The sequence below is a fragment of the Hoplias malabaricus genome, chromosome 5 (genome assembly GCF_029633855.1).
Source record: "Hoplias malabaricus isolate fHopMal1 chromosome 5, fHopMal1.hap1, whole genome shotgun sequence".
NCBI classification, from domain to species: domain Eukaryota; kingdom Metazoa; phylum Chordata; class Actinopteri; order Characiformes; family Erythrinidae; genus Hoplias; species Hoplias malabaricus.
Window position 1 is genome coordinate 19,973,438 of NC_089804.1, and position 16,310 is coordinate 19,989,747.

General features: G+C 48.4%; 1 protein-coding gene across 2 annotated transcripts in view; it reads left to right on the plus strand.

Moving 5' to 3' along the window:
• Positions 1-230: 230 nt before the first annotated feature.
• grm7 (glutamate metabotropic receptor 7) overlaps positions 231-16,310 on the plus strand; it is a 200,501-nt gene continuing 184,421 nt past the window's right edge. For both annotated transcript variants that reach the window (XM_066670922.1, XM_066670921.1), the window contains exon 1: positions 231-836. In XM_066670922.1, coding sequence (XP_066527019.1) covers positions 318-836 — 519 coding nt within the window. In that variant the 5' untranslated portion in view covers positions 231-317. The remainder of the gene's footprint in view (positions 837-16,310) is intronic.

Sequence of the window (16,310 nt, forward strand, 5' to 3'; positions counted from 1 at the left end):
GAGTGTCAGGGAGAAGGCTGGACACTGATTAATGTCGGGAAGATGCAAGCAACATCGAAGCGGATTGATTGGATGACCATAACTCCTTCAATCCTCCCCTGTTTCTGACCTTCTCGGTTTCTGGCCTCCAGCTCTGTCCCCAAACTTCCTCCATCATTTTATAGCCCCCCCCCAGCCCACCCACACACCCCCCCACCTCATGACAATGGCGCTTGGGTGTACTCCTCACTGTTCTTAGTTTGTTCACCTGCAAGTGTGAGCAACAGCAGCGACAACAGCAGCAACTACACCATCTACCCCAGCTCCTCAGTCTGACCATGGGCAGACATGCACCCACCCACCGCCCTCTGGGGTACTCCATCATCCCCTGGACACTGCCACTGCTGCTTTGGCTGCTGAAGGCGCTCCTGGCCGCAGCACAGGAGCCGTATGCTCCTCACTCCATCCGTATCGAGGGCGACGTAACGCTGGGCGGCCTGTTTCCGGTGCACGCCCGTGGTGCTGCGGGAGAACCGTGTGGCGACATCAAGAAGGAGAACGGAATCCACCGGCTGGAGGCAATGCTGTACGCGCTGGACCAGATCAACGGCGACGAGGAGCTGCTGCCCAACATCACACTGGGCGCGCGAGTGCTGGACACCTGCTCACGAGACACGCATGCGCTGGAGCAGTCCCTCACCTTCGTGCAGGCCCTGATTCAGAAAGACACGTCGGACGTGCGCTGCACCAACGGAGAGCCGCCCGTCTTCGTCAGGCCTGAGAAGGTGGTGGGTGTCATCGGGGCCTCGGCTAGTTCTGTGTCCATCATGGTGGCCAACATCCTGCGCCTGTTCCAGGTGAGTACCAGGGGGACAGGTCGGATCAGGACAAGGGGAGAACTCGGGTGTTGTTGGGCAACAGTGCGTGTCTAAGTGCTTCATGGAGCGGTGTATTGGGTGGTGTGTGTGGGGCGGTGTGTGGGTGTTGGAGGGCGTTATGGAGCGGTGTGTTGGGTGATGTGTGGGGGACAGTGTGTGGGTGTTGGAGGGCGTTATGGAGCGGTGTGTTGGGTGGTGTGTGGGTGTTGGAGGGCGTTATGGAGTGGTGTGTTGGGTGGTGTGTGGGTGTTGGAGGGCGTCATGGAGCGGTGTGTTGGGTGGTGTGTGGGGGCCGGTGTGTGGGTGTTGGAGGGCGTTATGGAGCGGTGTGTTGGGTGGTGTGTGGGTGTTGGAGGGCGTTATGGAGTGGTGTGTTGGGTGGTGTGTGGGTGTTGGAGGGCGTCATAGAGTGGTGTGTTGGGTGGTGTGTGGGGGCCGGTGTGTGGGTGTTGGAGGGCGTTATGGAGCGGTGTGTTGGGTGGTGTATGGGGGACGGTGTGTGGGTGTTGGAGGGCGTTATGGAGCGGTGTGTTGGGTGGTGTGTGGGGGACGGTGTGTGGGTGTTGGAGGGCGTTATGGAGCGGTGTGTTGGGTGGTGTATGGGGGACGGTGTGTGGGTGTTGGAGGGCGTTATGGAGCGGTGTGTTGGGTGGTTGTGTGGGGGCCGGTGTGTGGGTGTTGGAGGGCGTTATGGAGCGGTGTGTTGGGTGGTGTGTGGGGGTCGGTGTGTGGGTGTTGGAGGGCGTTATGGAGCGGTGTGTTGGGTGGTGTGTGGGGGTCGGTGTGTGGGTGTTGGAGGGCGTTATGGAGCGGTGTGTTGGGTGGTGTGTGGGGGTCAGTGTGCGGGTGTTGGAGGGTGTTATGGAGTGGTGTGTTGGGTGGTGTGTGAGGGTCGGTGTGTGGGTGTTGGAGGGCGTTATGGAGCAGTGTGTTAGGTGGTGTGTGGGGGACGGTGTGTGGGTGTTGGAGGGCGTTATGGAGCGGTGTGTTGGGTGGTGTGTGGGGGTCAGTGTGTGGGTGTTGGAGGGCGTTATGGAGCGGTGTGTTGGGTGGTGTGTGGGTGTTGGAGGGCGTTATGGAGCGGTGTGTTGGGTGGTGTGTGGGGGTCGGTGTGTGGGTGTTGGAGGGCGTTATGGAGCAGTGTGTCAGGTGGTGTGTGGGGGTCGGTGTGTGGGTGTTGGAGGGCGTTATGGAGCGGTGTGTCAGGTGGTGTGTGGGGGTCGGTGTGTGGGTGTTGGAGGGCGTTATGGAGCGGTGTGTTGGGTGGTGTGTGGGGGTCGGTGTGTGGGTGTTGGAGGGTGTTATGGAGCGATGTGTTGGGTGGTGTGTGGGGGTCAGTGTGTGGGTGTTGGAGGGCGTTATGGAGCGGTGTGTTGGGTGGTGTGTGGGTGTTGGAGGGCGTTATGGAGCGATGTGTTGGGTGGTGTGTGGGGGTCGGTGTGTGGGTGTTGGAGGGCGTTATGGAGCAGTGTGTCAGGTGGTGTGTGGGGGTCGGTGTGTGGGTGTTGGAGGGCGTTATGGAGCAGTGTGTCAGGTGGTGTGTGGGGGTCGGTGTGTGGGTGTTGGAGGGCGTTATGGAGCGTTGTGTTGGGTGGTGTGTGCGGGTCGGTGTGTGGGTGTTGGAGGGCGTTATGGAGCGGTGTGTTGGGTGGTGTGTGGGGGTCGGTGTGTGGGTGTTGGAGGGTGTTATGGAGCGGTGTGTTGGGTGGTGTGTGGGGGTCGGTGTGTGGGTGTTGGAGGGCGTTATGGAGCGGTGTGTTGGGTGGTGTGTGGGGGTCGGTGTGTGGGTGTTGGAGGGCGTTATGGAGCGGTGTGTTGGGTGATGTGTGGGGGTCGGTGTGTGGGTGTTGGAGGGCGTTATGGAGCGGTGTGTTGGGTGGTGTGTGGGGGTCGGTGTGTGGGTGTTGGAGGGCGTTATGGAGCGGTGTGTTGGGTGGTGTGTGGGGGTCGGTGTGTGGGTGTTGGAGGGCATTATGGAGCGGTGTGTTGGGTGGTGTGTGGGTGTTGGAGGGCATTATGGAGCGGTGTGTTGGGTGGTGTGTGGGTGTTGGAGGGCGTTATGGAGCGGTGTGTTGGGTGGTGTGTGGGGGTCAGTGTGCGGGTGTTGGAGGGCGTTATGGAGTGGTGTGTTGGGTGGTGTGTGAGGGTCGGTGTGTGGGTGTTGGAGGGCGTTATGGAGCAGTGTGTTAGGTGGTGTGTGGGGGACGGTGTGTGGGTGTTGGAGGGCGTTATGGAGCGGTGTGTTGGGTGGTGTGTGGGGGTCAGTGTGTGGGTGTTGGAGGGCGTTATGGAGCGGTGTGTTGGGTGGTGTGTGGGTGTTGGAGGGCGTTATGGAGCGGTGTGTTGGGTGGTGTGTGGGGGTCGGTGTGTGGGTGTTGGAGGGCGTTATGGAGCAGTGTGTCAGGTGGTGTGTGGGGGTCGGTGTGTGGGTGTTGGAGGGCGTTATGGAGCGGTGTGTTGGGTGGTGTGTGCGGGTCGGTGTGTGGGTGTTGGAGGGCGTTATGGAGCGGTGTGTTGGGTGGTGTGTGGGGGTCGGTGTGTGGGTGTTGGAGGGCGTTATGGAGCGGTGTGTTGGGTGGTTGTGTGGGGGTCGGTGTGTGGGTGTTGGAGGGTGTTATGGAGCGGTGTGTTGGGTGGTGTGTGGGGGTCGGTGTGTGGGTGTTGGAGGGCGTTATGGAGCGGTGTGTTGGGTGGTGTGTGCGGGTCGGTGTGTGGGTGTTGGAGGGCGTTATGGAGCGGTGTGTTGGGTGGTTGTGTGGGGGTCGGTGTGTGGGTGTTGGAGGGTGTTATGGAGCGGTGTGTTGGGTGGTGTGTGGGGGTCGGTGTGTGGGTGTTGGAGGGCGTTATGGAGCGGTGTGTTGGGTGGTGTGTGGGGGTCGGTGTGTGGGTGTTGGAGGGCGTTATGGAGCGGTGTGTTGGGTGGTTGTGTGGGGGTCGGTGTGTGGGTGTTGGAGGGTGTTATGGAGCGGTGTGTTGGGTGGTGTGTGGGGGTCGGTGTGTGGGTGTTGGAGGGTGTTATGGAGCGATGTGTTGGGTGGTGTGTGGGGGTCAGTGTGTAGGTGTTGGAGGGCGTTATGGAGCATTCTGTTTGTAACAGTTTCCACAGCTCCATATTTCTCAAGGCTGCTCTTTTGTCTCGTGGTGCTGAAAGAACAGCTCTTTGGTTCTCAGTGTGGACAGCTCTTTTCCCCACAGGTTCTTAAAGGCAGTGTACACAATTCAGGAGAACTACAGTTTTCAGCAACTCAAACTCATCCTTGTTGTTTGTTTTTATTCAGAAGCTCCACATATTTTAAGGTGGAGTTGTGTGTGTGAGGAAGAAGTGACTGTATCCTGTTGTTGGTTGGTAGCTGTCAATTCTTGGCTGTGGCAGAAAGAAAGAAAGAAAGAAAGAAAGAAAGAAAGAAAGAAAGAAAGAGAGAGAGAGAGAGAGAGATGCCTGAGCCAGTTTGGTCTGAAAGCACTTAATTTGGTTCCCATTTACTAATCCAGGGCTGTGTGCAAACACTGGACCTTTTCCCAGCAGCAAACGATGAGGAAACATTCTCAGAATGTTATTAAAGGTGTATTGGATTAACCTTACGAGCTTCACCTTTAAAGACCAGCTCCTTGTTTCTCGCTGCTGCAGAAAGAACAGCATCTTAGCGCTGAGGGCAGAGTTTCTTTCCCACAGTGAGGGTATAGAGCAGCTCTTATTCTGACCAAGGTGCTTAAAGAACAGCATCTTGTCTCTCAGCGTCGGGCACCAACACACTGCCTCGTTCCAGCAGTGTCGCTAACAGTGGGGCTCTTATTAACGGTGCTGAAAGAAGAGCTCCTTTCCCACAGTGCCACTTAAAGGACAGCTTCTCTCTCTCTGTGGAACTGAAAGACTCAGGCGGAGCATTTATTCTAACAGTTGAACCGAAGGAACAGCTCCTTTCCCACAGTGAAGCTAATAGAACAGCTCTTATTCTGCTGTAGGAACAGCTCTGTTTCTCCGTGCTGCTGAAAGAACGAGGCTCGTTTGGCTCCGTTCTCACACACCGCACTCTCACACCTCTCTCTCCTCGCTCTCGAAAACGCCATTGCATTTTTTTGGACAAAGCTCTGAAACGCAGTTGCGTGCCGCCCACATCAGTGCGTATTAGACAAATGTGAATGAGTTACGAGTGCACGTCGGTGTGTGTGTGTGTGTGTTCAGCTATGTTTAACTTGGCAGCGCTGGCGACAGTTGCGAGTTAAAACCAGCTGGAACGCAATGTGCGAAGGCCTCTGGAAAACCGGAACCTAAATGGTATCAGAGAAAGTGGGGATTGTATTTGAAGAAAAAAAAGACAGAACACACACAAGAGACAGGGGCTGGTCTCAGTGTTGAGGCTGATGGTGTTACAGATGGAGACGTGGATGCAATGGGGTCTTGTTTGGGCCAACGCTGGGAATCAAACCCTTGTCGGCCAGGCGTAGGAGAGTAGTGTTCACCACTACAACAACCACTGAAGAAATGGGGCTTTTTGGTACTGTTTTGATGCTGAATTGTGGGCTAAAGGTGCCCTGCTCTATAACTGCAGCATGCTCCACATTTTTATGCACGAGCTCTGTTCGATCTGATACGGCATTCAAAAGAGTCACCCCCCCCCCCCCCCCACCGTGCTCCCCGCCTCGATGTGAGTGGATTATCCAGCTTCATCCATGCTCCATATTAGTGATAAATATAGCTAATGATGTCCCACTGTTCCAGTCAGCAGTCGGGACGTTCAGACGCGTCTGTGCCTTTCGTACCGTTTGCCAGGGAGAAGCCCAAGTCTCTCTCTCTCTCTCTCTCTCTCTCTCTCTCTAAGCTTTTGAACATCTTAAGTGGTGAAGATTTACTTCAGGAGAGAAACGGTGAGTTCCACGCTGCCAGGACCTGCCTGTGATTTCACTCTACTTTATGAAAGGGCTTCACTAAGACCCAGCTTTACTCTGAGAAAGCCCTTCACTCACAGACCGTCTCTTAGACCCTGTGCCTTTAACAGCTCCAGTTTTGTTGCTTTAGATCGAGGCGGGAGGTGCTGCTGGAAAACAAGCCTTGTGCAGAGAAGCTCTCTTTGTTAATGAGATATTTAACATTACGCCGTAATACGTTTTACAATGATGCACCTGAGTGTCAACAGCATGTGTTTTGCTTTTACTTCTGTGACAAATTCAACATCAAATCAGTCGGCTCTGAACGTCCTGGAGAGTTTTCTTACGTTTCTTAATATGGATAAAGCACTATACATATATATATATATATATATATATATATTTGATTGCATTAAGACATTGCATTAAATGATGGCTGATGCTGGTTGGTTAGTTCTGGATCCCACAACCCACACCAGCTCATCAGGGATTGGACGAGGCTGCATTACTTCACAGCTCAGTGCTTTAGCCTGTGTTTATCTTGAGAATAGCTTAGGCTCATGTGTAGCTGCTCCAGAGATGGACGTACACGAACTCATAATTTGTCTCAAAGTCTCCTCTGAAAATGCGATCTGTTCAATCCCTTGCCACTCTCTGTGCAAACAGATGCTGCTCTTTCTTATTGATTCCTCACTAAAACATCGATATCTCACCGCCGAAGTGACGGCCAGGACGACCCGAACCGGACAAAGGCCCGTGTTATCATGGCCGTCCAATGGGCTGTTAGCGTCTATTGATCTCGGGACGCTTGGCATGTTTGCATGGGCCATAAATGATGCCTTAGAGCCGTAGTAAGGACACGACATGCCAGATATCACTCACTGTCAGGACGCGAAGAAGGAACTGACACCGGCCTCCGTCGGCAAGCTCTAAAAATACCGCGGTCGCCACACGCTCCTTCACCCAGGTTCGGATAATTCAGCACATGGAGAGTCGGAATGACAAGCGGGACTCGTGTTTGCAGGAATGCTCCGTTAGTATTTTCGCTGCACTGTGTGAATGGTGTATAGATAAATTGTAGCAGTGTTTACCTCAGATCCTTGAAGGATGCGTCTGAGAAATTGATTGCGCGGTGAACCCTATCAAATGAAGGTTTAAATCCCAACTGTGACGCGTGCTGAGAGTGGGATTTCTTGGGAATGTCATTGTGGGCAGAGGCAGAGGTGGCAGTGTGTGTGTGTGGTTCTATGCATCACAGACTATTAATATTCCCCCCTGTCCCTCAGTGCTCAGGACCCCCACAGAGCAGGTGTGATGTGGTGGTGGATCATTCTCAGCGCTGCAGTGACATTGACGTGGTGGTGGTGTGTTAGTGTGTGTTGTGCTGGTGTAGAGTGGATCAGACACAGCAGTGCTACTGGAGTCCTCATTGGTTCACCTTGTAAATGTAGCTCAGAGACAGTAGCTCATCCGTTGGACATTTTCTAGTCCTGTCACACACACACACACACAAACACACTGACCCCTAGGTGAGACCCCTGGCCTCTCCACACCAGAGCTGCCCAAGATGGGGCTGAAACCCTGCCTCCTTGCCCTAGGCCTGGGGATGATGGAGAGTGGGGCTCACCTGGAGGCTAGTTCTGCTCTGATAACCCCTTCTTTATCTGCTACCCTCATCTTCTTCCCCTTCCGTGCAGCTGTGGAGCCTTTTCCGAGCCGGAAATCCCAACCTCATTTATCAGCACAGGCTGCGTGCGCTGGGATGGCGTGCCAGAAACGTGCGTTGCCATGTCTTTCACTACCGGGAGGCTGTGTTATGTAATGGTGGCTGGACCCTGCTGGGGAGAGAAGTGCTAGGGTGGAGGAGGGGGAGGGTGATGTGTTTTTACTGGAACAGGGCGGGACAACGATTCAATACCGATAACAATATCAAGAGTTCAGTAATTCATTCATTGTCTGTAAACACGTATCCAGTTCAGGGTCGTGGTGGGAACACACCCTTCGCAGGGTGACACACACTCACATATTTACACACACTCACACCTATGGTGTCACCAGTCCATCTACCAATGTGTGGAGGAAACCTACGCAGACACAGGGAGAACACACTCCTCACAGACAGTCACCTGCAGCACCAACACAATTTTATTTAATCAATCAATAATATAAAATCTATATTGTGATATAACTTTGGCCTCATCATCCTGCCCTGAATTTAATGCATATTTTGAAATTATTATTTGAAATTAATCTTCAAATTTAAATTTAAAATAGCTTTAACTTTTATCAAAATATGACAATCATATTCTCAAGCTCTTGTATTAATTTATTACTTTGAGTGATTCTGGGTGGGCTCTGAACCCTTTGTAATCCAGACCGGGATGAAGCTCTTACAGGGAATGAATGAATGAACGAATAAATGAATGAACGAATGAATGAATGAGGGATGTTGCCATGGTAACAATCACAGAAGGCCTTAGCTGTAAGTTGAGTGGCTTTAACCATCACTGCCCTCTTTTATTCCTGTTCCATGAACACAGTGGTGAATCCAACAAATCCTGGCGCTGAGAAACTGAGTGTGTAATCTACCCCAGCGTTTAGCTGCTCATTTGCCTCGCTGTAATCTTAATCCAGTCCGGCTACTGCAGAATTGCCGTTTTCGCCACCGCAGAATGAGTCTAATTCTCTCTTTGTGCCCTGGCTCTTCGCACTTATCTCCTCCAAAGGCCGCGTGACTGCTCCTCCATATTACGGCCTGGAAAACCCTGAGCTGACGGCATAAAGCAGGGGCTGACATTCTGTGGCCTGTGAAATGAGAGCGTCCCGCTGAGAATCTCTGCCATGAATCATTAGAAGAGCAGCTCGTTTGGAAAAGCGCCATTGATATACATACCAGTAATTAATGAAATAATCCCCCCCTCTCAAATCAATACTCGCTCCGGCCCCCCGCCCTGCTCCAGCGCTCCGGCCCATTGACATTTGTCATGTTAAGTGCGACCGATTAATTTGCGCAACCATTAAACTCGACACGAGAAGGGATCATTTGCCGGAATGATCCATCAGACTCAAAATTTAGACTATGACGGATTAAGCCTGGCACACTCCAGCGCTGTTTGTCCTCTTCACACTCACTCTGACTGTAGCCTGCCTCCAGCGCCTTCTCCTGGGTGTGTTCCTGCCTGTGATTGGACGGACTCAGACGAGGGGGCGGGGTCATTCTAAAGTCTCTCCACTTGACGTCAGAAGTGGAGCAGAATTAGAATGCCTCGTTTTATCCCGTGTTTTCTGACTCAGTCAGCGCACAAGAAAAAGACTGGAGGGTCTTGTTTCACAGTGTGTGGGTTGGTGGAACACACACTGAACAAGGGATTTCTTCCAAAATATAGCTCCTAGGGTGATCCTTAAAGTGCGTGTTCATGAGTGTACTGACTGTAAACAATGCTATTAAACTATTCAAATGATTGCATGGTGTTTTCTAAATATCTAAACCAATATATCTAATAAAAAAATATCTAATATCTGACCAAAAGACAAGTAACTACAGCAGCACATAAACTGCCTGCTTGACAAGTGATTTTCTTAATGCTTTCATTATTCACTCATTCATAAACTCACTGTGGTGGTACCCTCAGGGAACATATCTGTACCTTAGTCTATTATAATGGTAGATTTTAAAGTTTAAAGGGTTGAGTTCATTCGCCCCGTTTCATCTCCAGGACTTTTATTGTGTTCTTTTATTCTCCACAGTTGTATAATGAAAGATTACAGAGATCCCTCTCTCCTTCTGGAGAAGAGAATGTAATGAAGCTTTAGGGAACACAACTGGACTCTAACACCACTGCTGTACCTTTAAAGATACACTACACTGTTTGTAGCTTTAGTGACAGTAATGTACCACTACCATACGTTTCATGATCACCTTTCTGGGTGGAGTCGCGGGTGGGGTTAGGGTTGGGGGGATGGAGTTAGGGTTGGGCGGGTGGGGTTAGGGTTGAGGGGGTGGGGTTAGGGTTGGGGGGATGGGGTTAGGGTTGGGGTGAGTAGATTTAGGGTTGGGCGGGTGGGGTTAGGTTTGGGGTGGATGAAGTTAGGGTTGGGCAGGTGGGTTTAGGGTTGAGGAGGATGGGGTTAGGGTTGAGGAGGATGGGGTAGGGTTGAGGGGGTGGGGTTAGGGTTGAGGAGGTGGGGTTAGGGTTGAGGAGGATGGGGTTAGGGTTGAGGGGGTGGGGTCAGGGTTGAGGGGGTGGGGTCAGGGTTGGGGGGATGGGGTTAGGGTTGGGGTGAGTAGATTTAGGGTTGGGCGGGTGGGGTTAGGTTTGGGGGGGATGAAGTTAGGGTTGGGCAGGTGGGGTTAGGGTTGAGGAAGATGGGGTTAGGGTTGAGGAGGATGGGGTTAGGGTTGAGGGGGTGGGGTCAGGGTTGAGGGGGTGGGGTCAGGGTTGGGGGGATGGGGTTAGGGTTGGGGTGAGTAGATTTAGGGTTGGGCGGGTGGGGTTAGGTTTGGGGGGGATGAAGTTAGGGTTGGGCAGGTGGGGTTAGGGTTGAGGAGGATGGGGTTAGGGTTGAGGAGGATGGGGTTAGGGTTGAGGAGGATGGGGTTAGGGTTGAGGGGGTGGGGTCAGGGTTGAGGGGGTGGGGTCAGGATTGAGGGGGTGGGGTCAGGGTTGGGGAAGTGGGGGCGGGGTATTTAGTATTTTGTAGAAATAAAGCCCCCTGTTTAAATAAGGTGCAAAAATAAGACTTGTGAGTTTTGTTCAATATATTTTCTCCGTAACTGGAATAAAAATAATTGGAAATGTTTATGTTTAAAATGCCTGCCAGTGACCTGTGTCTGTGGAGAAATATCCCCTCAGTCTGAGGTGGCTGTGGTTCCAGTGATTCTCCCCTGCTGCAGTTTCAGAGCTTCTAAAAAAATGTGATCTGCTTTGGCTTCGCAGCTGGGGGGAAGAGAAAATATAGGCCACGGTCTGAGTCTGTTCACTGAGTCGAGAAATATTCCACTCATCAGGCCAGGTGTGCCGACGCAACATCAGGATTATGTAAAAACGGCCGAAGACTCCGGTCTGAATGTTCTTTTGGACACTGCGAGTGAATCAGAGAACATACCTGGATGTTAATGGCCAATTGGACACCTGGTCATCCATCTTGTGATAAGAAACCTAGATATTTGTACATTGCTGTTAGGATTTGATGGTTTCAGCTGGGAGAGCATCAGTGACGTCTGTGCTGGTGATGATTAGTTGTGGTTCAGACATCACTCCAACTCATCCCAGAGGTATAGAATGGAGCTCCATCGCTCCGGTGATCAGAGTAACAGTGATTCACAGCCCACTGGGGGGCTTTATACCCCTCATGCTGACCTTGGTGGCTTTAGAGCATCCCAGAGCTGTAGACAGTGCTTTTCTTCAGTGATAAAGCAAAGTCTCAGCAATCAGTGCAGATTAACACAAATGGATTTACTTATTCCCAGTGGAGGTCCACTTACGACTGGGGGTGGTGGGGGGGGTCTCAGTTAGCTACATAAGACCATCCAAGAATTGGGTTTAATTGGCCTGGAACGTTTATTTATACAGCACCTTTTATACTGCAGTCATTCAATGATTTACAAAAATGTATATTTCAAAGGAAGTCAAAGTAAACAGCTTTTATTCAGATAATTTTGGAGCAGTTCTATTGGTTCATTCATCATGAGATTTTCACACACTGTGAAGGACAGCGGCTGTGTTGATGTAGTAAACTAAACCTCCACAAACATTGAGATACGTGTTTTTCTTTAACAGTAATTAAATAAAATGGATGCTTGAGCAAATAAACAAATACATAAAAATATGATGAAAAATACTAATACAAATATATATATTTTTCCCGAACAACACTTGACTTTGTCAGGAGTCCTAAAGAGCACCTTTAAACGTGCTCTTTGTGTGGGTAGGACGGCCCTCTCTCCCCTCATCTCTCAAGGTGTTAGGTGGTGCAAAGTTTATGGGCTGTTAAGCTGTGCAGTGGCGTTGTGTTAGCGTCCGTTCATAAAGAAGCAGTGGTTTGACCTAGAACCTCGGAGGCTGGGGCTGTGTGTGTGGGTGGAGTTGATAAAGACTGAGAAATCTCAGCAAAAATGGAATTATCGATAATAAAGAAAATAACAACAATTCCATATTCTCTCCTTCCTCCTGCTACATCCCCTCCAATCCGTAATTATGGGATATTTTACTGTTTTTCAGTTTGTCTCCAAACAGAGATCAAGACTTAGTCCACAGCTGTCTTCTTATCCTCCGTCCGTTTCTGAAGCTGTTGTTTGGAGATAAAAGCTCAGAGCGGGTCACTGGAGCGACGATGGTCAGATAAACTCCGGCTTAAGGAAAGGTGGACGCTAGTTTAAATCCAGATGTGTAGCCAGGGCTGATGTGGTGGTGTTAAGGTGGACTGGCACTAAGTTGAGAGGTCATAAGGTGTGCGTAAAGGAGACTCAGAGAAGCGAGGACAGACATGGAGCAAAGCACTGGTCTCGGGAGAAGATACAGAGGGACGAATGTGTCTAAGGCCAAACTGTCGCCTACATCTACAGTCATTACCCATTTTATCAGCTCCACTGACCCCACAGGTCACTCACAGATACAATTTCACGACACAAATCTCCAAAATAGTGTCAGAAATAATCACAAACATTAAAACACTGATCTATCGCTTTAAAAGGAAGCTAAGAAAACGTCTACAGAGGATTACGCTGCATCTGCCAGCTGATTGATTAAAAGGTCTGGATCTCATTATTACTGTTAGTATTAAAATCATAACATAAACGATGAGATAATTTCACACCACCTTAAGATGCTGTTGTAATAACACACTCCACTGAAGCGTGGGGTCATTGTCTTTAGGGAGAATAGGACACTATACACAAACATGTTGTAGGGAAGCACAAGATGTGGCTTTTAAAGGTACAGTCCTCAGATTCTGAAAGAGTTTCACACCCAGGAAGCAGCAGAGATTGTACTCTGTGGAGCGTAAACCAGTTCATACAGAAAAAAATGTATTCTTTTATCAGTGTATTATTATCTATTCTTCTATTAGTAATTTTATTATAATTATAACAACTGTAGAACTCCAATTGCATTGAATTATATCACGGTAAAAAGTGTGAAAATATGACAAATGCATCCACAGTCTGTTTTTAACAAGGCCATTATCAAATGCCTGGTGTCTTCCAATTGGACATTTGACCCTAAACAGTAATAACATATACACTATTAAAAAACACATTGCCAGTTCCTGACTGTTTATGATTATCAGGGAAATTCTGTTATTTTTTTCTTCTTCCGAACTAAAAAACTGAGCCCTTTATTAAAATTAAATTCAAGCAACTGGTTAACACCAGAAAACTCTTTAATCGTGATAGGAACCGACAGGACTACATGATGCTACAGTACTGTGAAGTTTTTAAACCTTACTAAAAGCAAGCACCACATTTTATCATCCAGAATAATACTTTACAAAGGGACAGAGCATTGTGGGGAACCAGATATGTTTATGTAGAAATAATAATTCACAGCCGTTTCCTCATTCTCTGGTGTTCTGCCGTAAATAATCCAGAGATTTTACCCATTTTTGTTTAAAGTTAAACAGAAACGCTGCACACATGTAATTCACTCATCACTAAGCCAGTAATGGTCAGATGTGTCCATGTATTTGTGCCATTATAGGGACCAAGAGGTGTTTTGTAAACTATACAGCAGAAAACAAAAGGCTTATGGCGACAGAAATACATCCACACATGAAGAGGTTAATGATACATTACCTCAACAACCTTTGACACTTCTGTTCGAGGCTCTAGACAAACACTAATGTAGAGCGGAGCTCGGCTGAAAACCGGTGAACTGTGTTTAAGCCATAGTGATGTGAACACATGAATGTGAGCAAAGTGTGTCCCAATTGTGCTCTCAGCTTCCAACCCTAACACTTCAACCCTCACACCCCTTTGGGAGAGCCCAGAAAGAACATGTCCAGGGAAAAGAGGGCGTACAGTCACCCTAACATAGTCTGAGTGCCACATATCACGGGGGCGGACTGACGGAGGTGGACACACTTGCTATAACACAATGACTTTAATATAACAAAACAAAGAAACAACACGACATGAATAGGAAACCAAAACAAACGACTAGGAAACAAAATGACTTGACTAGGAAGGTAACAACACAAGACGAAACGACATGACTTGACTTGGAAAGAGCAAAACAAAGGTGAAATGTCCGACAAGGGGAAGCGAAAGAAGGGGACTTAAATACCAAAGACAGACGAGACGCACCTGAGACAGATAACGAGGGGGCAGGGTAACAAATGAGACTCAGACGAGGAGGCGGAACAAAGGCGGGACATGGGAGGAGACAAGGACAACAACAGACAGAGCCATGTGCAAAGAGAGCACATGGCTAGGAAAACAGGCATGACAAGAGGCAGACAAGAGGCATCCCTAGAGGCAGTCAAAAGAACTACACAAAATAAACCTATTAATTAAAAGTAATAATTAAATATCATACAGAACATAAACAAGAGTAAAAGTGTATAGAAATTAAACTTAAGATGATAATAGTGATATAATAATGTTAACACCACAAAATATGAGAAAGAAAACATGAAGGAAGAGTTATAATCAGTAGAACAGAATACCTGCCATTTTTAAATGAATATGAAAGCTGCATTACATCACCTTCCTCTTCGTCTGAGTGAGAGACAGACCCTGAGGTGGACGGAGGGGTCCGGCTGAATGGCTGTAATTAGGTTGTAGATGTTTATTGATCAGGAGAGTCTCAGATCAGGAGATGAGCTGAGAGATGCTGTGGGGTTCGGCGAAGGATAAAACCTCTTCACGTCCTCCTTATTGAACCTATTGCTTTGTGCTCATTGGCAATGGATCAATCGGATCAAATCAAGTGGCCAATAGTGGGATAAAGCCTTAAGAATGAATAAATGATTTAGTGAACTGTATGATTACAAGTCTCTTACCGCCTCGAGTCTTTCTGATCTAACGGGGCGTATTTTAAAGTCATAAACAGCCGTTAAATATTCTGCTCCTGTCATAAGATGACAAGACTTTCCCGAACAGGATTTACTCTAAGCTTTGGAGTTCCCAGGATGTTTAAATCAGGGCTTAGAATAAATAATCTGCAATTATTTGCTCTGAATCACTGCCTGGGATTTGTCGCTCTGTTGCGTGTTGTTGTTTCCCGAAGTCGCTCGTGAGCCGAGCCGCTCCCGGACCATCGCTCATCGCGTCTTTTTAAATACGCTATGAATATTAAACAAAACAAACAGTCACATTTTCTCAGATTGTGACTGAGAAAATAATAATAATAATTTCAAAAAGGAAAAATGAGCACATGTGCCATCTGTCTACCTCCTACACCTTTAACACAGTTACAGCATCGCCTGATTTTTCAAGGCACTGTAAACAGCACAGGGCTGAGAGAGAGAGAGAGAGAGAGAGAGAGAGAGAGAGGTATATTATATATTTTATTTTCATTTTTCCTATTAATTACCTTATTTCTGTGAGGAAGAGCAGAATGAAGCCCTCCTCCTCGATGGCACCATTATGCTCCCGTCTGCTCATTTTCTCATTTCCACACAGGGCTGATGGGATAAAGAAGCAGCTTATTAGATTTCACCTGGCTTTAATGTCGCAATAACAACTCCCCATTAAATTTGCTCCCGCTTTGAAAGGGGCAAGATGTAAAGAGCAATAACTGTCTCAGCATTCAATAGATTTCAGCTTAGATTTTAACTTTTATACTTCAGTACACAACATTTTTTAACCAGAATTTGTTTGAGAGCTGTGAAGCTATATATAATTATACAGCGGTGATATATCACTCTCCAAAGAACGTGTATCTTCATTTTTGTGGACTTTAGTTTACTAGGAAAAGTCCATAAAACTAGAGAAGTTCTGTGCCTTATCCTGTAGAGTTAGTATTTTTAAAGATACACCAGCTGTTCTGGGGCAATATTCTCTTAGCACAGACCCACCAGGACCACCAAACATTTCCCTGCTTCATTCATAATTGTGTTTTATGCTAAACAAGTTGTAAGAGATCAGTCGGAAGAACAATTAACACGTGCCAGTTTGATCCTCTCTAACATTATACATTCCCATGTTGAGAGTTGGGAGTTGGATCGTCAATTAACCTCAAACCTCAAGTTTTATCAGCGAGACTGCCCTCTTCTACTCATCATAACTTTAAAATAAATCTTCTGATGTATGTTTGTCTGTTTGGAGAGGCAAAAGTCAAGGGACAAATAACACCAGAGTTATAAAGAGTTCCACTACAGACGAGTTACTGAATCTCAGGTGAAACTCTGAGGGAAATAAAAATATCATTTCTGCTGCCGTCTCTTGTATCTCTCCGAGCTTGTGTTTGTTTGGAACCTCCTCCCAGAGCCAGAGCTAATTGTCATTTACACAGATGAGAGGACGCTCTGAGAAACTGCAATTCAAAATTTCAGCTGAAAAAGAGAGTCCTGGGAAACAGAAAACGTTATTCAGTGATTGTAAGGAAGAGGACACACAGTCCCTAACCCTAACCCAGTCACTCAACA